At 37.1% G+C, this 27,795-nt stretch overlaps 1 protein-coding gene across 1 annotated transcript in view; it reads left to right on the forward strand.

Annotated features, from left to right (window-relative positions):
• The first annotated feature begins 2,268 nt into the window (after positions 1–2,268).
• The window catches only part of LOC127933861 (ras-specific guanine nucleotide-releasing factor 1-like), a 39,827-nt gene continuing 14,300 nt past the window's right edge, over positions 2,269–27,795 (forward strand). The window contains exons 1-11 of the mRNA XM_052530890.1: positions 2,269–2,897; positions 14,761–14,867; positions 17,632–17,779; positions 20,771–20,863; positions 21,421–21,674; positions 23,525–23,604; positions 23,747–23,940; positions 24,379–24,488; positions 25,327–25,445; positions 25,964–26,124; positions 26,565–26,628. Of these exons, the coding sequence (XP_052386850.1) occupies positions 2,622–2,897; positions 14,761–14,867; positions 17,632–17,779; positions 20,771–20,863; positions 21,421–21,674; positions 23,525–23,604; positions 23,747–23,940; positions 24,379–24,488; positions 25,327–25,445; positions 25,964–26,124; positions 26,565–26,628 (1,606 nt within the window). The 5' untranslated portion in view covers positions 2,269–2,621. The remainder of the gene's footprint in view (positions 2,898–14,760; positions 14,868–17,631; positions 17,780–20,770; positions 20,864–21,420; positions 21,675–23,524; positions 23,605–23,746; positions 23,941–24,378; positions 24,489–25,326; positions 25,446–25,963; positions 26,125–26,564; positions 26,629–27,795) is intronic.

Consider the following 27,795-nt stretch of genomic DNA (forward strand, 5'->3'; position numbering starts at 1 on the left):
CAAATGTTCTTGTTTTGTGACACAGAAAAAAAGTCACAATGTAACACAAGATAAATATTTTTGTCCATGTAGAGTGCTGCAGGGATTTTCATATTTTTGTAGGGCAAACCCAAAAATTAATCAAAATTTTAGCACTTACGGTTCCATTGTGCCAAAATCAGTAGGTTTTCTGAAGGTTCATTTATATATTATGCGTAAAATAAGGTCACAAGCACAAGATAGTTTCACATTGTTGGAGTTGTTGGAAGTTTAGCGATGGTGACATTGAAGTCATGTGACCTTGGTGTACTTCATTTATTTTTTTGAATTCTGACAATTATATTTATATTTTAATATCCATAAAAGTTGTGTTCATTTGTGATGATTATCATTTTGAATAAAACGTATAAGTTCATATATGGTTGCTGCTCACAGAGCTTATTTTCTGGGGTTTTATTGAGGGAACCAGGTTGATGCAAAAATATGTCATCCGTGGAGCACTTTATTGTGACAAGTGAAATAGATCACTGAAAAATAAAAAATTAGCAAAGAGACTTGGTTCTGGACATCAATTTTTGATTGGACAATAGAGGCAAATGTTAAGAAATGATCAGGTTTAAACAGTTGAATTAACTGGACTAGAGAATAGAGTTATACATGGCTCACAATAACATCAATAAGATGCATTTAGAAAATACATTGGTTGAGACTTCAGACACCATACACCCTCCTTCCAAAACACCAAACCATGAAAGTTTACAAAAGTGATTCTCACCTGTTTCAATGATCTGTCAGGCAGAGCCATATTATGCAAGGTATTTGTTGTAATCGCTGATATCACCTTTAATATATAAGGAAGTCAGGAGTCATAGCTCTACAGGAAAAGGACTGAATGGAGGCATTACGAGCATGTCCTTGGTAACTTTTTTTTCTGCTTATGGTGAATCACAGGCGCGGTGTCAACAATCACAGGAGATAAAGAAGAGGAAATGATAGAGATGTTCGAGGAGCTGCTACGTTTGAGCACAAATGGCTGATTACATCCGTTATCTATTGAGAGGTTTGAGTGTGGACACTAAGTGCTGGTTTAAGCCCTTACATAAACTGTTTAATACTAAATTATTATTTTACATGAACCTTCAAAGACAACTGTTTTTCTTAGTAATCTTTGCAGGGAGCACTGAGAGTGCAACAACCCTGAGAGATGCAAAACAAGCTTTCCTGCAGGGCGGCAGGAGGTGTACCACTCATAGTTAATGCTTCTTTGATTAACTGAGCAAATGCAAAGCCCTGCATGATTTACTGTCCATTGACCACTATGATCATTCACACAATTGATTACAGATAAAAGCATTGGTCAGACAAGACAAGACAAGCCATGAAATAATTTAGAGGTAAGGAACAATAAAACAATAAAATCTCTGAACGTGTAATAAGAATGTTTAGTGAGCTTAAATGAAAATGCCAATGGCAATAATGCTTTTGAAAGCAGTTTCAATTGATTTTGTTGAAGCATAAGCCTTTACTTCTGAAAAAGACGCTTGATTAGAGGAGCATGATAATCATGAGGTATTTTACAATATAGTTAAGTTAAACAAATTTGCATATATTAACATAACCAGCTCTGACCCACCTCAGCCCATAGCACCTAAGGCGAGTGATATATATATATATATAATTTTATATTTTCATTCATTCCCTGTATCTATATTTATAGTTTCAATAAATAGAATAGTGCTGGTGTTACTTCTGATTAGTCAGTGTAGTAAAAGGCTAGTTATGACGTGAAACACCTGTTAGCAATACATTTAGTAGAATAGTAACTTTTTTAAGGGGCTTTTCAAAGGATGCCACTTTTTGCTTATTTAAATGTCGTTTTAATAATTTGTACGTTTTGTTGTTGTTGTTGTTGTTGTTGTTGTGTGTAACAAAATTCTCGCAATTTAGCACATCCTCTCATAACATTGCTTTTCGTAGCATTATTTATGCCATTACCATTTCTTGCCATTTTAAATAAGACATATAATGCCGCCTCTATGCAGGGTTGAACGTCTGTGGTATATGTGCCAATTTGTGAGTTACGTTTAGTGTAAACATGGCATGTAGTAGGCTATAAATGATAACATTAAATGCAATACAGGTTCAAGAGAGGTTTTCCTCGCACGGAACAATCTGTCATCATTGTCTAAAAAGAACTCAAGTGACTGTAAAAGTACGTTTGTCTCTCTGTCCGAGGTGCTGAAGCCTGATCACGTGACGCCACTGCCTCATTCAGCAGTGAGCGCGCGCACTGGTTTATAGAGAATTTCACGTGAGAACGCGACAAACCATCACTCGCATACACTGTAGCCTAATTCTCCCCTCTCACTGCGCCACAGAAGAGGTAACGGGTGGCATTTCTGCATCTTTTTCCAAAGCTGGCACGCATTCGACAACATTACGATGGTAGATTTTGGCATTCTTCATTTTTCTCTGCGCTTCGTCCCTACTTCATGCCAAAGCGGTGATTGCAGTGGATGGGCAGAACGTGCCAGGCTTCGTTTCTAATCCAGAAAGTGCCCGTCTCTCGGGGATCTCCCGCTAAGAAGATGTAAGGACCAAAACAAGCCTTTCCCCCCCAAACCAGCATCTTCTTCACAAAAATGCAGAAGGGAATTCGACTTAATGATGGTCATGTCACCTACCTTGGTCTTTTGGCAAAGAAAGATGGCACGAGGCGAGGCAGCTTAAGCAAAAAGAGCTCCGACAACACAAAATGGCATACCAAGTGGTTTGCTCTGTTGCAAAATATGCTTTTTTATTTTGAGAGCGAGTCCAGCTCGCGACCCTCGGGATTATACCTGTTGGAGGGATGCGTGTGTGACAGGTCGTCCTCTCCCAAACCTTCGGTGTCTGCCAAGGAGTGCTTAGAAAAACAGGTATGATACAAACGGAATGTCAACTTTGCTTCCTATACTTCTGTAATACTAATACAGAGCGTTAGAATAGAGTTTATTGAGGGGTAAGGCAACTCAAAATGGTCATTCTGTTTCCAGCCAGCAGCGACTGGGGGTTTGTTTTATGCGTAAAGATGACGAGCAGGCGCTCGAGACAACCAACAATTTTACCACCAGGCAGCATCTGCTGCTTTGCTCAGTGCTTGGGGATGTTTGCACCTCATATTTCGTTTGGTTGTTTGTTTAATAGGGTTTCTCTGTCATTTCTGCAATATTTTCTGTGAGATGACATGCACACTGACAGAGATTGCTTGTAGTTACTTAAATTATACATTATTCACAAATATTAGCTATGTGATTATGTTCTTTGTCATTTAAGGTCTAGTTCATCCATAGAGTCAAAATGCTGTCTTTATGTCCTCAACATCATGTTGTTTCAAACCTGTATAACTTACTTGGAACTCAGAAAAAAAGACAGCTTCAGTCACCGTTCACTTTCATTGTTTGAAACAAGATACAGTGAAAGCCAATGGTGACTTATGCTGTGAGTCCCTAACATTATGCCTAGCATCTCTCTTTGTCAGTCAGAATATATAACAACATGAAAGAGAGGGCATGACAGAATTGCTTTAGTACTTTATGCTGGGAACTTGTTTGCCTATACCACGCTAGCGGTAGTTAAATCCAGTGTATTTCATCGTTTGATATCCGTTTGGCTTTCCAGGAAAAAGGTTGTTATTTATCAGCGTTTCTCCTCAAGAGACATGTGAGTTTCGACTGTTCCGCTCTCTGCTTTACACAAGAGAGAAAATGACGCTAGAGAAGCACTTTTATAAACCTCAGAGTCGCCATCATGCGGAAAACTGGCGTAGAATCGCAGTCTGTTTGACGTATTGATTTAATTCCCGCGCTGATATTAATAGCATCCTACCTTGGCAACTGCATCTTCCCAACGTGTTTAATAACAAAACGTTACCAAAATTGAACTTTATGTTCACAAGACATTGTTTGGGCGTCTGAAAACGTGGTGTTCCGCATTTAATGATCGTTCTTCGTGTTATTGTGTCCAACAGAGATGCTGCTGATTAGGCTAAACCTTGTGACTCCTTCAAATATTTCAAATTATCTTTTTTTTACCCTACATATTTTAAATTAGTTTGTGGAATTTCCTTTTTTTTTTGTCACCTAACATAGTTAGGCTATAACAAATTGGTCAGTGCCAGTCTTGTTTGTATTCAGATATATTATTATTATTATTATTTTACAGGAAAAAAGATTTTTGCTCCTATACAAAAAGTGTAGATGAGGTAAATGAAAAGTGCACTCAGTTTTTTTAGTCTACTTCAAATGTGTTAGAGATATCTGACAAATATGATTAAAAGGTTATCCACCTTGTTATGCAACGTGGAAGTAAGTCATTTTGTGTGAATGTGCGAGACTTCCGTTTCATTAACCGATTAAGGGAAATAGGCTAACAAGATTAACAAACTGCAGTAAATGGTAAAACTGTTTACACTACAGAACAGTGTGTTCTTAATTAAGATAATACATTAAAATAACATGGTAAGGCAAACGGGTTTGCAAATTCAAGTAGCAAAAATAGCTGCAAACAGATGATTGCGGAAGACAGACCCATAAAATTTACAAATGGTCAAGCTAAAAGCTCATGGTGATAAGAATGTGCATGATCCAAAAAGAATCAGTACAAGCGGAAATATTAAATATTGTTGAGTGCTGAAAGTGCTGAAATGATGACCCACAGCTCCACAGAGCGAGGACAAATGGCAGAACATCAAGTGGTGACCATGGCCAGCACACCACTTGATGTTCTTAGATTCCCTAAGTTCAAGAGGCAGAGAATTCCAAAGGACAGGAGCATAGAAAGAGAAAGCTTTATCACCCATAGATCAGAATCAGAATCATAAAGAGCTTTATTGCCAAGTATGCTTGCGCATACAAGGAATATTTTTTAGTGACATAAGCTTCCAGTACACAGAGACAGCAACAACACAGACAAAAAAAAAAAAAAAAAAAAAAAATATATATATATATATATATATATATGTAAAGACATAAAATACATAGAAAAATAAATAAATTGTATGAACAGTTGTGCTATATATGTTAATGGAACAGATGAACAGAGTGAGATGCAGGGATGTACTAGGATGGAGGTGGTAACAAATAAATATAAGGATATTGCACGATTTTATTGCATAAGTGGGGAACATTTAACTGTTCATGAGATAGATAGATTGCCTGGGGGAAGAAACTGTTCTTGTTCCTGGCTGTCCTGGTATTTGTGGCTTTGAAGCGCTGGACAGATGGTAAAAGTTCAAAAAGGGGATAACTTGGATGTCAGGGATCCAGAGTGATTTTCTGAGCCCTTTTACTCACTCTGGATATATACAGTTCTTGAAGGGTGGGCAGGGGAGCACCAATAATCCTTTTGGCAGTCCGAACCGTTCTCTGTAGTCTTCTCATGTCTGATTTTGTAGCTGAACCAAACCAGACAGTTATTGAAGTGCAAAGGACAGACTCAATAACGACTGAGTAGAACTGTTTTAGCAGCTCCTGTGGCAGGTTAAACGTCCTCAGCTGGCGAAGGAAGTAAAATCTTTGTTGGGCCTTTTTAACAATAAGGGCACTGTGATTGTTCCACTTCAGGTCCTGAGAGATGGTGGTTCCCAGGAATCTGAATGACTCCGCTGCCGCCGCAGTTCTGTCTGTGATGCTAAGTGGGGGGAGTGCAGGGGGGTTTCTCCTGAAGTCCACTATCATCTCCACTGTTTTGAGTGTGTTCAGCTCCAGGTTGTTAAGAATGCAACAGACAGCCAGCTGCTCAACTTCTTGTCTGTAAGCAGACTTGTCACCGCCCTGAATGAGACCGATGACTGTAGTGCCGTCTGCAAACTTCAGGAGCTTGACAGAGGGGTCTTTAGAGGTGCAGTCGTTGGTGTACAGGGAGAAAAGCAGTAGGGAGAGAACACAGCCCTGAGGGGCACCAGTGTTAGTGAAGCAGCTGTTTGACATGGATTTCACTAGCTTTTACCTTTCTGTCAGAAAGCTGGTGATCCACTGACAGATAGACATAGGAACAAAGAGCTGGGTCAGTTTGGTCTGAAGGGCTGTTGGGATGATGATGTTGAAAGCCAAACTAAAGTCCACAAACAGGATCCTCACAAGTCCCTGTTTTGTCCAGATGTTGCAGGATGAAGTGCAGTCCCATGTTTACTGCATCATCCTGCATCGACCTGGCGCACATCATCCTCACTGATTTGAAGAGCAGGAGGTGGGGAGAGGGGGATCGCAGGAGGTGTTGTGTAGAGAGATGGTCAGAACGGGTGTAGGGGGTTTCAAATCTACAATAAAAATCATTCAGGTCGTTAGCAAGTTGTTGATTCACCTTAGTGCAGGGGGATGGTGTCTTGAAGATTGTGAGGGCTCTCAGACCTTTCCACACTGAAGTTGAGTCATTGGAAGTGAATTGATCTTCCAACATTTTAGCGTAGGTCCTTTTAGCCACCCTGATCTCTTTATTCAGTGTGTTCCTCGCCTAATTGTACAAGACTCTGTCCCGATTTCTGTATGAATCCTCTTTGGCCTGATGAAGATGTCTGAGTTTTGCTTGAAACCATGGCTTATCATTGTTGAATGTTAAATAAATCCTGGTAGGAATGCATATATCCTTACTAAAACTAATATAGGATGTCACAGTCTCTGTGAGTTGGTCCAGATCGGTGGTAGCAGCTTAAAAATCTCTCCAGTCAATGAGGCTGAAACAGGCTTTTAAACCCCACTCTGTTTTGTTGGTTCATCTCTTTACAGTCTATACTACAGGTTTAGCAGATTTAAGTTTTTGCTTATAGGTTGGTATAAGATGAACCAGGCATTGATCAGACAGCACAGAAGCTGCCCGTGGAACAGAGTGATATGCACTCTTTATTGTGGTGTAACAGTGATCCAGTATATTACTGTCTCTGGTGGGACATGCTGTGTGTATTTTGCAGTTCATGGGAAAGATTTGCTTCATTAAAGTCCCCAAGAATGATTAAAACACAGTCCAAGTGTTGCGGTTTTTCTCTGTCATCTGACCAGCTAGATTCTGTAAAGCTCATGTGCACTTGCGGAGGAATGTAAACACCCACAAGAATGAACGAGTGAAACTCCTGCAGTGAATAGAAAGGCTTGCAGTTTATGAAGAGTGCTTCTAGATCAGGACAGCACATTTTCTTTAACACAGCTACATCTGTACACTACCATTCATTGATGTAAAAGCATGTCCCGCCGCCGTGCGATTTCCTCATTATGCATTGCGAACTGCTCTAAACAGCTGAAAGCCAGGCAGATGGAGCACGCTGTCCGGAATGGCGTCATTCAGCCAGGTTTCCATGAAACACAGAGCAGCAGAGTGTGAGAAATCTTTATTTGTCTGGGAGAGCAGAAGTTTGTCTGTTTTGTTGGGTAGAGAGCAGAGATTTGCCAGATGGTCGCTAGGCAACGGTGTTCGAAATACACGCTTTCTGAGCTTGATGAGCACGCCGGCTCTCTTCCCCCATCTGCACGACCTGAAGCGTTCGATCAGCGCAGCTGCTCCGCTGAATACAACATACAATAAAACGTCTGAATAACTTAAAATCCGGTAGAATATTTTGTGTTGTGTTCTGTCCAATTTTCAGCAGTTCATCCCTGGTGAAACTGATCGTGTTTGATAAACAAAAAACAGGAAAAACTAACAAAAACAGTACAAACACTGGAGAGCCAAGCACTGAAGCAGCCCTGTGCGGCACCATTGCGAACCGGTATCTTAAACGTGTTTGAGGAACAACCAATAAAGTTTGAGTGAGAGGAACGCAATCGGTAGCACTTTATTTTACAGTCCTGTTCCCCATTTTCATACTATGTACTTATTATAGTAATTACAATAACTATGTAATAACTAGGTACTAACCCTAAACCTAACCCTACCCCGTGTAGTTACCTTGTATTACCAGAACTTTCTTAGTTAAATACACTGTAAGTACACAATAAGTACACGTACTGTAAAATAAAGTGCAACCACGCAATCTATGACTAGGAGTGTATGGAGTCTAATGCTTTAAAAGTAAGCACCATAATTTTGAAATCCATTCTAAACCTGACAGGGAGCCAGAGCAAAGATTGTAACACTGGAGTAATATGACTGCCATTCCTATTCCCAGTTAAAATCTAAATTTTGTACATATTGCAACTTAATGTGTAGATCTAGAAACTCTGCCTAAAAGAGCATTGCAATAGTCTAACTGTGAGACGACAATGAAATTTATCAGCATTTCCGCGACTGTAAATTTAACATAGGGCACAATCTTGTGATATTTCTGAAGTGGATAATAAGCAACATCAAGGCACTCATTAGGTTTTAAATTTATATCTGGAAATCAGCTTACTGTTGGCATACTAATGATAATGAAGGCTCAAAAGGTGGTCAGAATGTGACAAATAAATGTTGAAGAGTAAAGGACCTAAAACCGCCCCCTAGGGACACCAATTGAGACAGAGCTAATCTCAGACCTATAAGTCTGAAGTCAGAAGCCATCAACAAATCGTTGGTGACTTTGACCAAGGCCTTCTAAGTACTGTGGAATTTACAAAAATCCTGTGAGTTTAACTGTGAGATATTTATACAAATGTGAGGCAACAATATGTTCAAGTAACTCTCAGAAACGGGAGATTTGAAATAGGATGAAAGTTATTGAAGTCATTCCGGGCAAGAAGGAGCAAAAACTGTGATAACCTATAGGTGTCAGTATAAAATCCAGAAGAATGTAAACAAAAACTTACTGAATCCACCTTTAAAATTCAGCAACCTGATATGACAGCCACTTAATCACTGCAACCATATGGGTATCTGAAACGTACAGTAGTTAGGAAAGTTTATTTGGTGAACCTGAAACAAAACATCTGAAATGCTGCATCAGTTCTTCTTTGTTTTACAATCAAGACTTTTGACTACTAGCCAGTGATGGAAACTGACATAGCTGAAGATGTTTTACCTTGGTTAAACCCGTGTCTAAGACCTTCCTGTGAACAGCTGTCATGTGAACCTGTGCTGACAAAGCAGATTGTGGCATGGAGTTTGATGCTGTGCATGTTTGTCATCTAAAGAACAGAGGGTAGTTAGAGCAACGGTACCTAACAATCAACGACTCAGTGTTTGTCAGTCATGCACACTTCACCCTTTGTATTAGACATGCACACGGTAACTTCATTCAGTGTAACTAATTTGCATAAATAATTTTACACTGACAAGCTTTTTGTTTTCACCGAAAAGGAAATAATGTAATGCTTTACTGCTAATACTTGCCTTGAGCAGAGAAGCCCATATACTTTAGATGTTTTCATCAGTTTTACATTCACTTATTTACATATTTAATGGAGCAAATAGTGAGTCACATATGATGCATTACTATTACATGCATCTTGAATAAGCACACTTCTTTTTCTCATTTGATTTCAATGATTTCATTAACTTAATAATTTAAAAAAATATCAGTGTCTTAAAGGGAAAGGAAAATTGATTTTCTAAATCCATGTTATTGGTCTTATTTTGAATGATAATTTAAAAGAAACAAGTCCTGCCCTACATTTCTTTCCTTTTTCAAAAATCTTTTTCATTTAGATATATGCCATAATACAGAAGAAAATATACATTGCGAAAAACACACAATGATCATTTGAACAAGGGGCTGCTTGTTTTTCATTTTATTGTACTTTGCATAGTCTTTGGAGCTGCAATTGTTAAATAAAGAGCTGTGCTTTAAGTTTAGTTTTTTCAAGAAGGAAAAAAAAAAAGATTCATAGTCATGGATTAAAGCATGTTCAATTTCTACATCTAGAATTTTTCAGATCCTTCATCAGGTCTGGCCTAAAGTTTGTAGACCAAATGAGTTTCTTGTAACCTTTTATTATCTTAATGTAGTGTATGTTCCATATTCATATTTAGCATTATACAGTCTTTCTCTTTCTCCAGGTGTTCCAACTCACAGAAACAAGAGCAAAAAGTGGGACGCTCTATTTAATCTAGAGTTTGGTGCCACACAGGTTTGCAGGCAAATATTTACTTCCTTTTTAGAAAGAAAGAAAACAAAAAAATCAGCCCAATTTCCTTGTGCCATGCACGGATTATAATTCGCAGGCTGGTCCCCACATCCATTTTAATTTCTAATCAAATGTATTTATTCATTTATTTATAGATGCTAGATGCTATTTTCAAATCTTAAAAAAAGCACTTACTCAGCACAAAGATGCTTTTGGGCAATCTGCGTACTGGCGTATTCAACACAAATGTGTGTTTTATTGAAAACCATCCCGCTACCTTTCCTTTTATTGTCATTGTATTTACATACCAATAACTCTGCTCCACCATTCATTTATTGGCCCTTCTTTAATATATCTGCATTTTAGCATGGTTCCTATGGCAACTCCTATTTGCATGAGAAAAAGAGTGGTTGGAGGGATGGTGTGTGTGTGTGTTGTGGAAGCATGTAGCAGTGTGTTGTGTCTCCTTCATTAATGCTAACACTGTTAGGGCTAAATTTGTTCTGTTCAGTACCTCTGAGGGGTCAGGGCCCATTTATAACAAAATACTCATCTCTCTTTTGGGAACAGCTGCATTTTTGTAGCTCAGTAGAATGAGCATGTGCATGTAGACTTACTGATGCTTGCTATTTTGGTCTCCTTGCAGATTGCACTTGCATTAGTGCTCAAGACTGACATCATAAAATCTGTCTTTTAAAGAGACGTGGGAACATGAAGAACAATGCAAAATAATAGAGCATACATCTAGCTGAGGGTGTGCATTATGAATTTGACTTGTAACAGTCATCGTGGTAAACTTTTATACCTTTACAGGCCATTTCCTTTTCCAGAACCTGTTGTTCACTTCATTTATCAAAGCTGACATGACAGGTAACAGTTTGCAGAATAGGGATATATGTGTCTGATGAAAGAATGTGAAAGCACCTGTCTGAACACATACAATATACAGCTACTTTTTCACAATGTGTTATATACAGTTCTTTTATTTTGTTTATGCAAACTGTGCTAAAAGATAACAGCAATTATTTTTGAATGTCATATTCTTTATTTCAAGCAACTTATGCTCCATTATCTGATTTTGTAATAGGCTAGTTATAGTCTTCTAATTTATAGGCATGAAGCACATTTGATGTGCTATTGAACAATTTTTGTAAAAAAAATTAACATTGTTCTCCATATTGTGATTTAAAAAAAAACTTGATTGATCACACATAGAAAAACTGATGTTTAGTGTGTGTGTCTGTGTGTGAGTGACTGCATGTGTATATACTAAAAATGAGTCAGTATATGTGAGTTGTATGTAAGTTGAAAGAATGAAGGCGGCATAGCATCTTGACCTTGCTCATGGAAAGGAAAAGGTAAATTTTTAAACAATGTAATGATATATGTCTAAAAGATCAGCATGCCAAGATGAACGAATATGGGAAGATGGGAATTTTTAAGGTCTGTTGGTTCGCAGATTTGTTTTTTGGTTCAGTTATTTGTTGGTAAAGCAAGTATACGGTACTGAGCTTCATAAAATGTCTATAATCAAAACGTAAGCTCCCACTCCATGAACATCTGATAATGGTTACTAATACTGAGTGATTTCATGTCGACCACAGATTTTAGCCTTCATTCCAATTATTCACTGCTTGTTGCAGGAAACTAGTATGTCAATGTGATCAGTCCCTAAATGAGATCAACATCAGTTCATTGTTTGTTAAGCCCCACCCACTTTAGTTACCCATGCTCTCTCAGTCAAGTTTTATATAATGTTACACATGAATGAATGTTATGTATAATGTTACACATGAATGAATATATATATATATATATGTGTGTGTGTGTGTGTGTGTGTGTGTGTGTGTGTGTGTGTAGTATACATATACATTAGGCTATATAACATTATATGCAAATGCGTATTTTTCAATTAAAGAGAACTTATAGATTTAATATGGGCTGCTTTTGACATTTAAAACTTTTTAATTGTTCATTTTGTGTTTCAAGAATAAGGTCCAAGGTTAAGAATACACTAGACATTACTTAAGCCTATGTAAAATGTTTTTCTCTATTTAAACACATTACAGTAGTAAAAGAGAAATTTCCTTATTGGTCATGTCTCAAGTAGATGGCATGTTTTCTTGTGCGCCTAGATGTTGGACTCATGAAAAATAGTCATTTTGTTTGCATTTGCCAAAACTGATTTGTTGAAGGTAAAACATGGACGTTGAAGGGAAGTTGTGTTATGCCGAGTGCTGCTTGCTGTGAAATGGGAGCGACCAGCCAGCAGTAGATTCCGCAACCTTCCTCAAACACTTATGTTCACAATTTGTGATTTACACTGTGTAAATCACAAGAGCTGTGATTGGATGATGACAGGTGTCGGTGATCATTCTCAAGTGTTGTGATCAGCACTACTGCTGTTGCGGTTTTATCAGTCAGTGGTTAGATCAGCGTAAAGCAATGAATAAACAGGACAAGGAAGGTCACGTACAGGACACATCAATTAAGCCCAATATACTGGACGTCCAGGCTAATACGGGACAGTTGGCAACCCTATTTGTGGCAGAGTACAACATTAGTAAAGTTGATCAGTAAGGTTGTTACGGTGAAGCTTTGTGAAGGTTTGGTTGTTTATGGCACTGTAGAAGAAAACTTGATGCTATTGAAAAATACGTTTAGTCTTTTATATGATCTTTGAAATCTGATATCATGTATTTATATAGCTTAGCTAAATTTTTACTTGAAGTCATTTGACGTCAGTTCAAATCTCTCTTGTTATTTTGTGACTTGGGTTTATAAATAATTGACGGACCCAATAGACCCTCTAGAATTTTTCACATCTCATGCATGAATTGTGCGAAAAAATCTGAAGAAATCTGAAGTATGGTTAATGTGTTGAAACTGAGAGAAACAACACTGATATGCCCATTCAAGTCTTTTATTTGAATAAAAAGTTATTTCGGTACTGTTTGCCAGATGTATTATATAGGGATCTGTGCGTTTGCACCCTCAATCACTTTCAGTGGGTCTCCACTGCATGAGACAAATGACTGGGATGTAATCCAACAGAAATGGAGGTTGTTAGGGATTCAGTGCTAAGGCCTGGCTTTCTGAAATGGAGAGAAACGGGTAGCATATACAGAGCCATAGCCACTAGTGCACAGAGTTGCTAGGTAACAGGTAGCATACAGTTATGTAATGTGCCATGCTCCCAGTCTACATGTTTTATGGTATTCCTCAGGAGAACTGGAGCTATCTCAGGCACAGGGACGTTTCCCTCAGCACATCAACTCAGACCCAGCAGATCCTTTCTGTGTTCAATGAACTCTTCTTGCACTCTTTGTAATCAGTCCAAAAAAATCATGCAGCTCCTTATTTCTTGTGCTCTTGGTGAGGTTATATATTAAATACTGTGTCGTATTAGCATATGCAAAGGATTTTCCAGTTCAGTTGTACCATCCTGAGATGCTGATCATTTGATTGGAAAATTCTTTGAAATGCGACATTCAAAACTGTCAAAAAATGCTTTTCACTACACAAAGACTTGTTGTTATTTAAACATGATTTTTATTCATTTGTGCTAATTGCTAATTGTGCTAATTAGTTTCTTGGAATGCCCCATGCAATTCAAATTCACAGGTCCTCTCAGTGAATTTGACAAACTAGGGATTGGCATATATCGATATTTTAAAAATATCAATACTAAGGTGTGTTTTCTTTTCCAATGATTCTATTTATTTAACAAAAAAGAATGTGTTAAATTGTATAAGTATCCTATGTTAGTGAATAATTATGTAGGATAGAAGTATTTTCCTGCACATCTGAACACATTCTTTTGGGAACCGCATCACAAAATAATGCTTATAAGAGCACAGAAAAAAAGAACATATCTTTGAGCTATTTCACAATGAACAAAATTAAATTGTAGCCTACATAGTTTGTGCAATTAAAGAATAAAATGGTTGCCTGTCACTGGCAGTCCCTTACGAAAATGTTTTTGCTAAAGTTAAACTATTTGTAGATTTCCATGGTTACCACTACCATGTGTAAACGAAAATATAACCTAATAAGTTGCAATTATTGAATATTAAATGTTAAAAATGCGTTTCAGTTATGATAATAAGGAGGCATCATTACCCATTTTACTCTTAGTAATATAATAAGTTAATAAATTTCATAGTCAAAAAGTTCAGTTTAGAAGTATCATATCATATCGTATCGGTATCATATCAAAAACAAAATAAGTGGTATCACACATCCCTATGAGAGACCTTGTAGTGGTTTTTAACCATGGACTCTATTAAGGGATAGTGTCCAATTTGCTGTCACTATCGCAATATAAACTTAGACAGGTGGTCTTGTATGGTATATACTGCATATAAAATTTTAAATGAATGCTGTGTTTTTTCTATATATCAAAAAATCCTGAATTGTTTTTTTTTTTTTATCGTTTTTTTTTTTTTTTATCACAGATACATTCAAAAAATGTAAGCATTTTTAACACTGATAATACGAAATCAGCCTATTAAAATGATTTCTGAAGGATCATAACACTGAAAACTGGAGTAATGGCTTCTGAAAATTTGGTTTGAATCTAAAATATTTAAATAAAACATATTTTAAAATATATTAAATTAAAAATCTTTTTGATTTCTTAAATTTTTTATTTATTGGTGATTAGGATAAACTCTCACTGGTTCATATTTCATCCATCACTGTAGTCAATAAGATTATTTGTGTAGTATTGGAGTTAACATGCTTTTTTGTTCTTTCTGTATTACAGTATTATTTCACAGTCAGCTTCAACCATGAGAATCAGAAGGCTTTGGAGCTTCGTACAGAAGATGTTAAGGACTGTGATGAATGGGTGGCAGCAATATCACATGCCAGGTAAGTAAACTCTTTCAGGGAAAAAAAATAAAAAAATAAAAATATATACTGTTGTCTACTTCAGTGAACAGCATGGGCGGGGCTAGGGAGGGGCTAGCAGGTGCTTCAGCACCCCAGACAAAGACAAGTGCACCCCACAGATTTTTTCTTGGAATCAATTATATGCAGGCAGTAGCATATTGCATTTAATAAACAAGCTGACAAAAAATAAATAAATAAATAAAAAACATTTGACTCATGCATAACACGAGGAATGCAAAAACGGGGTGATTTGCAGCTGTTGCACTATTCGTAATTATAGCATTTTATAAAAAAAATGTAGGGCTTCCTCATCCTGCCCCTTTAGTTACCCCCAACTAAAGATTTTTCTAGTCAACTAGTCGTACGTTATATAAATTGATAAATATAATAATATACTATAGGCAGGCGTATTATAGCCTATTCCGTGCTCAAGCTCACGCATAAAGCAATTGCCTCAAGGCACCAGCAAAGTGATTATGAATGTGTCGGGGAAAATAAATAAAGAGGAGGATTTTTTGCGAAGTGGACAGATTCCATGTCTCATTATCTATAATTAGCCTGAAGCTTGTTTAAGCAGTCTTGGATGTTGCAGAGGTTCTTTTGGGAATATTGTTTTTTTAGTAATGAACTTCGAATTTGAATTCTCTGTTGGGAACTAACAAACAAAGCACAACATGTTGTGCCTTTAATAACAAAGAGCCATAATGTAGTCAAAGACAAATGTGCATTTTGATATGTTTTCAGTTTGCTATGTTCATGTGAGAGTTAAGGCATAAAAGGTTAACCCTGTTAAGATAAATATTATACGTTTATATACAATATACTGTTTCAGAAATATATCCAATTGTTTTATAAGGTGAAATAATTGTGCATATTTGCAAAAAAAAAAAAAGATAATCAGATCCGATCATGGTTTTGACTTGTTGGTTTATTACTGTGATTAGTAGATTAAAAGTGTTTTTTTTTTTTTTTTTGTGTGTGTGTGTGTGTTAGCCTTGTATGAATTGAAATAATCACGTCAGGATTTTAATTTAAGTAATTTTATAATATAACTAATATAATAATAAAAGTAGTTTTGATTGTTCACTATGCAATTTAATTGGTAAACATTTACATTTCATTTATAATAGCAGTAAAACTTGATAAAATACACTACAGGTTAATGAGGTCTGTGTTACAAAACTGCATATCCTATCATCCTTTTGTCAGCTTTAATAAGACACTCAACCATGATTATTTCCTCTCCATTTTGATGCAATAGCACTAAAAAGCATGCTATAATATGATATTTTTAGGCTAGTTTATGTCACTTATTTCTGTCATCACTACTCAGCCAGGCACTATACTACCATTCATTGTTTTTATTTAGTTTTTAGTTTTTTTTTTTTTTTTAAGAAAATTATAGGCAGCTCTTTTTTATTCAACAAGCATGTGTTAATTTCATCACTAGTGACAGTAAATAAATTTTTCGTCACAAAAGACTTCTATTTCAAACAAATCCCATTCTTTTAACATTTGTATTTCTCAAATAATACTTAAAATGTATCACAGTTTCCACAAAAATATTAAGAAATACAACTTTTTTCATCATTGATAAGAAATTCTTGAGCACCAAATCAGCATCACGCTACTCTGCCGGAAGGAACACAGAACCGAGGATAATCAAAATAGTCTTTATTAATCCAACACAGGAGTAAATCCAATATGGAGAACAGGAGGAAGACACACATATGGAGCTGGTAGACCCGACAAAACTGAACTGAAAGGACTAGGGTTAACAAGGCAGAATAATAGGGAAACACAGTTGTATGGAATCAATTAATAATCAACCTAAACAAGGACAGGAAACAGACCAAATAAGGAAAAACAGGAACTGACACACGACAACAGTTCCAAAGAGTTCTGAAGGATTATGTGACACTGAAGACTGCAGTACCAGCTGAAAACTCAGCTTTGCCAACATTTGAATTAAATATATTATAAAATGCATTCAAATAAAAAATAGTTATTTTAAATTGTAACATTTCACAATACCAGTGCTTTTTTTAATGTATTTCTGAGCAAAAAATGCAGCTTTGGTGAGCTTAAGAGACTCCTTTTAAAAAACATAAAACAATCTTATAATGCCATTTTTTTTAACAGTAGCTTATGTTTGGACTATATTTGTGGTTCATGCATTTGATTATTTCACCAATTAATTACCAGCAGATATACAAACAGATATATAAACAGCTTAACATATAAGTTTTGCAGGTATTAAATAATACACACTCACTAGATTGTCTTTCATAATCAGAAGGTCTAGTGTATTTTTAAGGAGCAGGTCTGTGTTTGTGAAGAGGGCGGATGGTGCTCCGTTCTGGTCTCAGTCTATACTGGAGGTCTATTTTGGCCGTTTATCTCTGGCTGTGCCCTGCAGCAGTTCTAAATCTGTGTGCATAAACATGAAGGCGTCTGGATTTGCTTGCTGTTTTGAGATAAGCACTGCACCAACAATTCAGTTTAATTGTTGAATTTGAGCATCCACAGTTTACTCTGATAAAGTGTGTGCTTATGGGGTTACGTGTTAACACTGTGTCTCTGCTAATGAGCTTTATTTCTAGTATAACGTGATGTTCCTCATTGTGTAGAGTGTGTATGCGCACACTCATGTTTGTATTTGTGTCCTGTATCCCTTTGTGCATGGATGTGTATGTGTGTGTGTGTTTGTATTCATATGTGTGTGTGTGTTTTCTGTGTGCAGCTACAGAAACCTGGCCAATGAGCATGAAACGCTCATGCAGAAGTACCTCCATCTACTCCAAATCGTGGAGACCGAGAAAACAGTTGCTAAGCAACTTCGACAACAGATAGAAGATGGGGAGATTGAGATTGAACGTCTAAAATCAGAGGTAAAATTTGTAATTCAGAATGCAGTTAGCATGGTTTACATAAGATATGTTTGCAAAACAGAATTATAAATATTGCAGTGGTTGCATTATAATGGAATAAGAGAATTAAAAAAATAAATTAGTATAATTGGAAAAACTTAAACTAAAATAACAAAAATTTTAACTTACAAATAACAACTAAATAACACAAATGAATGTTATTTTTGGTTACAGAATATATTACAATTGTTTATCATGCATTGTAAAAAACAAACAAACAAAAAAACAGCGGTGGTTACCATAAATTCACTGAAAATATGTATGGTGACAAGTTGTTTTAGGTATTGCAGGATGGCATATTGGTACCTGTATATTTTACAACCATAAATTTCATGAAGTCATATAATATTAAAGGGATAGTTCATTGAAAAGTGAAAATTATGTCATTAATAACTCACCCTCATGTCGTTCCAAACCCGTAAGACCTCTGTTCATCTTCAGAACACAGTTATTTTAGATTTAGTCCAAGAGCTCTCAGTCCCTCCATTGAAGCTGTGTGTACGGTCTACTGTCCATGTCCAGAAAGGTAAGAAAAACATCATCAAAGTAGTCCATGTGACATCAGAGGTTCGGTTAGAATTTTTTGAAGCATCTAAAATACATTTTGGTCCAAAAATAGCAAAAACGACGACTTTATTCAGCATTGTCTTCTCTTCCATGTCTGTTGTGAGCGAGTTCAAAACACTGTAGTTTAGTGATATCCAGTTCGCGAATGAATCAGTCGATGTAACCGGATCTTCTTGAACCAGTTCACCAAATCGAACTGTATCTTTGAAATGGTTCGAGTCTCCAATACGCATTAATCCACAAATGACTTAAGCTGTTAACTTTTTTAATGTGGCTGACACTCCCTCTGCATTAAAACAAACCAATATCCCAGAGTAATTAATGTACTCAAACAGTACACTGACTGAACTGCTGTGAAGAGAGAACTGAGGACCGAGCCGAGCCAGATAATGAACAAACGATTGACTCGTTCTCGAATCAAGAGCCGGTTGCATCAGTTTTCGGATCACCAGTAGTGATGGGAAGATCAGTTCTTTTCCGCGAACCGGTTCTTCTGGACAGTTCAAGCCAATAAACCGGTTGAAGTAAACGGTTCACCGTTTTTTTTTGCGCTCGACGTAAAGACATCATTGCCGATGATTGCCCTTGATTCAAGCCTTCGGTTTACCCTCACTCATAACATTAGCAAAGAATCAGTTCAGAATCAATCATCAAAAGAATCAGTTCAGTTCAGACGCTCTGTGTGTCGGTCTGCTTCACGCTGAATCATGCATGCGCAGTATCTTCAGCTCCTCGGTTACATCGAGTGATTTATTCGCAAACCGGATATCACTAAACTACAGTGTTTTGAACTCGATCACAACAGACACAGTTTCAATGGAGGGACTGAGAGCTCTCTGACTGAATCTAAAATATCCTAAACTGTGTTCCGAAGATAAACGGAGGTCTCACAGGTTTGGAACGACATGAGGGTGAGTCATTAGTGACATAATTTTCATTTTTCTATGAACTAACCCTTTAATATACCAATCTACTTCTGTCAAGATCTTCTGTTTGCTTTAAAGTATACTGCTAACCATTATAATAATACAGATGGCACAATAAAAAGACATGTGATGAATTAGAGTTCATTGTAAATGGCCTGTATATAAAAAAATGACCAGTACTAGTATATATAGAAACAAATATACACTAAACATAAACATATGAATAACTAAGCTGAATAACATAAAATGCAACACAAAGCACCCTAATATACAGTATATTACTGATGGCAAAGAAAAAAATATAAAAATCAAATAGAAACGCAATCCCTGCATCCAAAATCGCATACTTCTCTACTGTTGAAATGTATGTGAAAAACAGTATTTGAGGCAAGTTATATGTCCGAATTCATAGCATTCGAAAAATAGTATGCAAAAAGTACCCAGATTACGTACTTCTTGCACCCAGATTTTCTTAAGTGTGCATTCGATGGACACTTTACTATCCCATGAGTCAAGTGATGAGGGTAGGTCATGTGACAATAACAGCGGATGTAGTATGTCCGAATTTCATTCAAACTACCCAAATTCATACTATGTAGAACATGTTTTTTTAATGGTCTCAAAGTAAATTCAAATTCAAATGTAGGAAGGTACACGATTTCGGAAATGTAGTATTAAAGATTTTTGTGTAGACTATAGGCTAATTGACTAATGGTTTGCTAAGATAGTACCATGAGCCATTAGTCTGCAAAACAAGAACAATAATTTACTGTAACTAATATTAAAAGAGTGACAAAAATTTGTATCCCCGTTAAATCGACTAGTCAGTTGTTGGATGACTAGTCAATTATCATGACCCATATTACATGATCATTTCTTTTAGAGAGAATTAAAAGTGGTCTGAGAAGCATTTGGTTTTCAAGAGCTTTCTCTAGACTACTTTGCAATTTACTTTGCATCTCTCCCCATAAAAAAACGGCTCTCCAGGAGAACAAGATCCCTGCTGTATACTTCATCAGCCAGATCAAATAGTAATTTTACTTTAAAGTGCAAATGGAGCTGGCTGTATGAAATGGTGTGCTGAATATGCATGACCCCAGATGTATTGTGTGCGTCGCATCCTTGGTCCACAGCATAATAAACTCTTTCAGTCTGTGTCCAATAAATGGAGCACTCACCTACAGACTGCTGGCCAGCTCCCGTCTCTTTTGTGTCCCCAATGTTTCCCTTTCAAATTGCAGGCCCATGTAATAATTTGAAAGTTTGTGCACCCTAAGCATCAGAAATCACCCGAGTGGCATCTGAGAGCTTTGATAGGGCGAGTGTTTGTGCCACACTGTGCTGGCACTGATTTGACCTGACTTAATCACTTTGTCAACATGCTGGGAAGTAGTGAGGCAAGGAACTTTTTTCCAAAGGAAGTGTTGACTCTGCCATTTTTATTGCTGTTTTGTTGCAGATTGCAGGAATGCTCAAAGACAATGAGAAGATTCAGTCGAATCCCACCACGGCACCTAGCGATGATGATTCAGAAATCAAGAAAATCAAGAAAGTAAGGCTTTGAATTACACGGCTTTAGTTCAAAACCTAGTGAGCTGCCTATATAGGTAGCATCCTGACTGTCATAGAACCACTTAGGTGACTGATTTCATTTGTTTTTGTTTTACGGACTATAGGTATAAACATTTGCTATTTGAAATTGCTTATTCGTGGCAGTAGTAAATTTTATTTTTATTATAAAATTTGTCAGATTCTGCAAGGTGTACTGTTTTTAAACTTATGACCACAACTATATTGAAAAAAGACAATTCATGGATCCATGGATAATTTTCAATATTTAATAAAATATGTAAATTAAAACATTTATAACCACTCACCTCATCATTTATCTTGCTTAAGTTTGTTGCAATGCTACGTTTCCTACGTTTTAAAATAAGCTTGACGTTGAAAACAACTATGATGACTTAAAATGCAGCTGGGTTTTTGGAACAGAGCATGTGACTTAGGGTTAGTTTAATGATTGGTCAAGTTTTTTTATGAGTTTTTGTGTATACACAGTTCAGATCCATTGATTTTATTGATTGATTCTTATTAATGCTGCTGCATCAGGTACAAAGCTTCTTGAGGGGTTGGATGTGTCGGCGAAAGTGGAAGACCATCATTCAGGACTACATCCGTTCCCCACATGCAGAAAGCATGAGGAAGAGGAACCAAGTCGTCTTTAGCATGCTTGAAGCAGAGGCTGAGTACGTCCAACAGCTTCACATCCTTGTCAACAACTTCTTGAGACCGCTTCGCATGGCTGCCAGTTCCAAGAAACCACCCATAACACATGATGATGTCAGCAGCATATTCCTCAACAGGTAAACACCAGTGCCAGCCAGAAATAACCACAATGCTTGAAAGGATTTGCATGCACGGAGGAAAGAAACATTTCAACATTTCAATTCTGTTCACTTGAATATCAGTTTATATTGCTAAATACCTTAACAACAATGTGATTAGGTGTCTACTTCTCTGATGTTTCTTCTGTGAAAAGCCCCCAATAATCTGTGTATCTAAATCTCAGCGATCTCAGTCTCACACTGAGCTTTGATTTGTCACATACCAAATTCTAGACTCAGTTTCTTCCCAGATCAAATTATCTGAGCTTTGGGGATCCACATTAATTGTATAGCTTTGTACTTTTACTGTCAACACTTGTCTCATTTATATTTATTTGTATTTCTTCCAAGCAATTTTAAGAGAAATATCTGAGACATTTGTTCGAAAGTTCGGGATCAGTAATGGAGCATGGTGGTATATCCAGTTTGTACTATATATACAACAGATTGATAAGAGCACATCTGAAAAATAGTGGAGGACACAGAGTGAGCTGCATATTCCAGAGTGCATGATCCAGTTTGTCCTAAACATTAGACAATATTTTACCTTTAAATAATTGTAAGATATACAGTAGTTAACGTATAGTTTAAAGCAGCTTGTCCCGTCATATGGTTTGACAGATACACGTGCTGACCATAGACTGTATAAAAACATGAACGTAGTGTCCGTGACGTCACCTGTAGTTTTCTGAAGAGCGTTTATGAAGCTCAAAGTGGGCGGAGCGGGCCGTCGCCATCTTGGAAACGCATCACTCCCGGATCATCTAAAATAGGCAAAAAGGCGGGAGCTGGTTGCTGAAGCCACGCCCACCTAGCGCAACGGCAGTGTCAGCAGCAGCAATCCACCTGTCACTCAAGTGGCCACGCCCTTATGCAGAACTTTATACAGAGCTTAATATAATTTAAACGGATGAGTTATATAAAAAAAAAATTCAACCCCCTCACAGTTGTCATGAAGAGCAAAATTAGCAATATAAACCAAAATACATTTTTGTACCAGGTTGTAAAAAAAAAAAATTCTGATGTAAAGTTGGGCGTTTTAACATGGGGAGTCTATGGGATTGACTCCCTTTTGGAGCCAGCCTCTAGCGGCCAGTCCATGAATTGTAGTTTCAGTCACTTCCTTGTTGACTTCAGAAACCGAGCAAGAGGTTGCCGCTTGGAGCTGACAGATAGGCTGCTTGTGATGTTTAATGAGTTTGAGATGTGCAGTTTTATTTATTTTTTTGTTTGTTTTATTGTCTGTTTCCTCAATTCATAACTTACATTTCACAGGTATATTCTAAATTTAACTTTTGCATTTAAAAAGCGTGATCTCTGTTTGTTACAATGTTAGAATGTAGCCTAGATAGTTACATTGACTATATATGTTTTTATCGTCTTTAATATAAACATTGTTTCACTCGAAATTGATACAAAGTGACATAGACATTTGTAATGTTACAAAAGATTTAAATTTCAAATAGATGCTAAATAGATTTCTTAGAAAGAAACTTTCTTTTAATTAAAGAATCCTGACATTTTACATTTAAAAAATCCTGAGCATATTAGAATGATTTCTGAAGGATCATGTGGCACTGAAGACTGTAGAATGGGTGGTTTAAAAATTCAGCTTTGCCATTAAAAGGAATAAATTACATTTTGGAATATATATGGTATTATTGTAATTTATGTTATAAAATGTTATGTTAAACTGTTTCAATTTTAATAATATTTCACAATATATGATTTTGACTACAGTAGAATAATTATTTCAAAAAGATAAAAAAAATCTTACAAGAACAATCAAACGCTTACATTGTTGTTTGGATGTCCTGTTTGTTTTGCAGTGAAACCATAATGTTTCTGCATCAGATTTTCTACCAAGGGTTGAAAGCTCGAATAGCAAGCTGGCCAACATTAGTCTTGGGTGAGTGCACTGCCAGAGCATTTGGCAACCAACAGCAAAGAACATTCTGTAAACCCCTGAAATTGCAAGCTGGCTTTTTCAATAGGTGCCACAGATCTGAGGCCCAGTCACACTGATTTTGATCTTCCTTCCTGTCCTTCAGCTGACCTATTTGACATCCTGTTGCCCATGCTGAACATCTACCAGGAGTTTGTACGTAACCACCAGTACAGTTTGCAGATCCTGGCCCACTGCAAGCAGAACCGTGACTTCGACAAGCTGCTTAAACAGTATGAAGCCAAGCCTGACTGTGAGGAGCGCACGCTGGAGACGTTCCTCACTTACCCCATGTTCCAGGTGACCATAATCTTTCATTCGGGTTCTCATTTTTTATGGTTGCCATGCTACAAATCACAAGCTGTAATAGAGTTCTGCGTAGTAGCACATTGCAGGTCCTCATATGCTTTTTTAGTCCCTTTAATTAGGGTTTTGCAGTGCATTCTGGTCTAATGGCTTTTTTCTTGTACTGTAAGCAGTTTTCATGTGATCTTGTCCAGCAAGGTCTACTTTGGGATTTGCAGTGTTGGTAATAAATGTGCTGATGAGTGATAGTGCTCCCCTCTAAGCGTCCTCTGCAAGAATACAGTGTACAGACTTAATGAAGTTTTGTTTGGATTTCCATGTGTGCACATGACTAAGTGTGGATATGATGAGTGTGTTTGCAGCAGAAGGCAAAAATAAAATCGAAAACTACCCTCCTGTCTGACATTATGACATGTGCTTGTTGTCTGGCAGATTCCTCGTTACATACTGACCCTCCATGAGCTGTTAGCGCATACACCGCATGAGCATGTGGAGAGAAACAGCTTGGATTACGCCAAGTCAAAGCTGGAGGAGCTTTCCAGGTACATTAAAATGTGCCTTTAACGTACCCATCCATGACCATGTGACAGCATCACTACATTATTTCTCACTATTCAAAGGTTATGGGGCTCATTTATTAAAAAGAATCTGAATGAAGCTGTAGATTGTTCCTAAAACCGGATCATCAAATCAACTTCTAAATGCTATATCTGAAGTTAAAGAGTGTAATTTCCTCACCAATATTGGCAGTAAATGGAACTGCAGTCTGACTGCGCAGCTTGTCTGGATTGAACATAATGATTGAACATAACCATGGTGCCAGGTGCCATGGTGGTTTGAGGCAGGACTATTTGGTTGTCCCTTTGTGGTTTGATAATGCCACAAATACTTCTGAGTATGTGAATCACATTTGAAGGCGAGATTTTTAATTTATTTTTTAATATATACTTGATTTTTAGTTCACCATGTCATTTTAGTTTTTATTCTATAATTGTTTTCAGTGTTTTAAAGCTCTATTTATTTAGCATTTTAGTATTTTTAATGCTAAACTTAAACTATATCATTTCAATTACAAAAAAAAACTAAAATTAATTTGCAATATCCAAGAATATATAGTTATATTTCAGTTATATAAATATAATAAAACTATATTTTCATAACTCCAAACTTAACTAAAATAAAATCTAAATTCTCACAACTTAATTTCAGTTTTAGTGAAACAAAAATCTTTACTAAAAAACTGTTTTTCACTTTCTCCAGCTATTTCTTTTATTTTATTGTTTGTGTTTTTGTTATCACTGTGATATCATTGAACATTAGAAAATTTTTATGTGTCATAAAAATAACAGCTGTGCGTGCTAAAATGATGTACCTCCACAGAATCATGCACGATGAGGTTAGCGAGACGGAGAACATTAGGAAGAACCTCGCTATCGAGCGCATGATCGTGGAGGGCTGTGAGATTCTCCTAGACACCAGCCAGACCTTTGTCAGACAAGGTGAACTCCCAACACACACACACACACAAATCATCCTGAGTGCTTTCCTGAAAGGGGCCACAGATCCTTGATAAGAAGACGGTTGGATTCTCCTTTCCTTCTGTTCTTTTCTGTAAACTGTCACTCTTGTCACCTCTTATCGTCAAGCCCCCCACCTCCCTCTTCTCCCCTTCTCGGTTCTTCTGGGCTGCCCCTTTTTCCCTGCCAGCACAAAGCGGAGTGTTAACTCAAAGGATTGGGTGCTCTAATCCTGCTAGTCTCCATAGAACACAGTGTGTTCAAAGACCAGACCAACTCTTTTATTTCTAAGTGTAATCACATTTTTACCAGTCAAACTTGGTGTTGAGCCAAGGATCGGAAATGTCACTGATGCGCTGCAGGATACAAAGACACGAGGAAACTGATAAGAGTCTGATAAGAACATATGTCAATCCAGTATTACACCATGTGCTGCCATAGTATTTGTCTGTTCTTCACTTCCCAGCCTTACCTGCAACGCTAATACATCCTGTTTTTAGGATCTCTGATACAAGTGCCCATGAGTGAGAAGGGCAAGATCACCCGCGGCCGACTGGGCTCTCTGTCTCTGAAGAAGGAGGGAGAGAAGCAGTGTTTTCTCTTCTCCAAGCATCTGATTATCTGCACTAGAGGCTCTGGAGGAAAACTACACCTAACCAAGGTGAAGCCTCATGCACTGCATTAATACAAAATCTAGTAAAAAAAAAAAGTAGATAGATAGATAGATAGATAGATAGATAGATCAAAACATTATTGTTGTTGTTGTTATTATTTAATTAATTGATTAATTAGATAATTAATGATCTACCTATCTATATCTATCTATCTTTATTTGCATTGTTTCTTAATTTCTCAGAGAATTCATTTTGAATGTATCAGGTATGTTGTTAAACCAGTGAAATGTTATGTTGTGGCCTGAAAATGGTTATTACTTCAGCCGACTGTAATTTTACCACATTCAATAAGCCACTGCTGCTCTTGGCCTTTAGGGAAATTCAAGAAGGAGAATCCTCACAATAATCTCTGTTTTAGTACGGCTGCTATTGATTATTTGATAGATTTTCAGAGCATGTCTGACTGTTACTTGTCTCTGGATTGCAGAATGGAGTGGTTTCGCTCATTGACTGCACACTGATAGAGGAACCAGAGGGCACAGATGATGAGTGTACGTATCAAAACTCTTGATTTAATCTTAAGCATACCATAAAATATCTGCAATAACAAAAGAGAGCTGACATTTTGACACTGAAAAGACCTCTGTACATACCCGCTTTTGAGAAGCATTAGTTGTAGGGTGACCATATGCACCGTTCATACGGGACACGTCCCAGCCAGAATTGTAATAATGCCTTAAACATCCAGAGCAGCTTGACCAATAACATGCAGGTATTGTACATAGTCGACCAATCGTGGGGCTGCGTGTGAGAAGGTGAGATCTAGAGGGAACAATCAAAGCTATGAAAATATGCGCACGTGTTTGTTCGTTCGACTGACTTGAAGCGTCGCTGCGCACAAATAAAAAAAAAAACAAAAAAACAAAGTGCGCCACAATCCTTCAAGTCAAACGAACGAACATACACGTAAAAGCAATTCAAAAGCATAAGGAGCCGTCTGCTCTGCTCTTTATAGCTCTCATGAATGTATCAGAACGATCAACCTGCACAGTATAAATAGCCAAAACCTGGATATTTTAGGCAATATTAAAAGCCTGGCTGGGACGTGTCCCATATGAACGGCGCATATGGTCACCCTAATTAGTTGCCACTGATATTGACATGTTATAGAAGTAGATCAGAACACAGATCTAATCACAACTAGGCCTGCCCTCGACTAAAGATTTTTCTGGTCGACTAGTAGTCATTCATTTTAAGCATTTAATCGCACGTTTATTAATAAACCATTTAAATTATGCTAATTAGCCTTTTAATTTCCTACATAGCTTAATAAGCGCACAAGCGCATGCATAAAGCTTGTCAAAGCACACCGGCAGAAGTAATAATGATGAATGTGTTAGGGAAAAACAGTAAGATTAAACTGAAATTCAGCGACATTGTCTCATCATCTTCTCAGAAGTGGATGCGCCTGCATAAAAGATTCATATGGATTACATAGTCTGAGAATTATTATTATTATTATTAGATTCGAAACGGTCCATTTGAAAGTAGACATTTCACTCTCATTTCAAGATATATCTTTCATGTCTGTAAGGCAAGTATACATCGAGTATTGCGCTCGAGTTCACAGAGGCTGAGACGGCAAAAAGCGCATACTGTTTGCTTTCATTATTTTACAAAAGCACAATGTTTTGTTGTTATTGTGAGCGCACACAAAT

The sequence above is a fragment of the Carassius gibelio genome, chromosome A18, assembly GCF_023724105.1.
Source record: "Carassius gibelio isolate Cgi1373 ecotype wild population from Czech Republic chromosome A18, carGib1.2-hapl.c, whole genome shotgun sequence".
Taxonomy (NCBI): Eukaryota; Metazoa; Chordata; class Actinopteri; order Cypriniformes; family Cyprinidae; genus Carassius; species Carassius gibelio.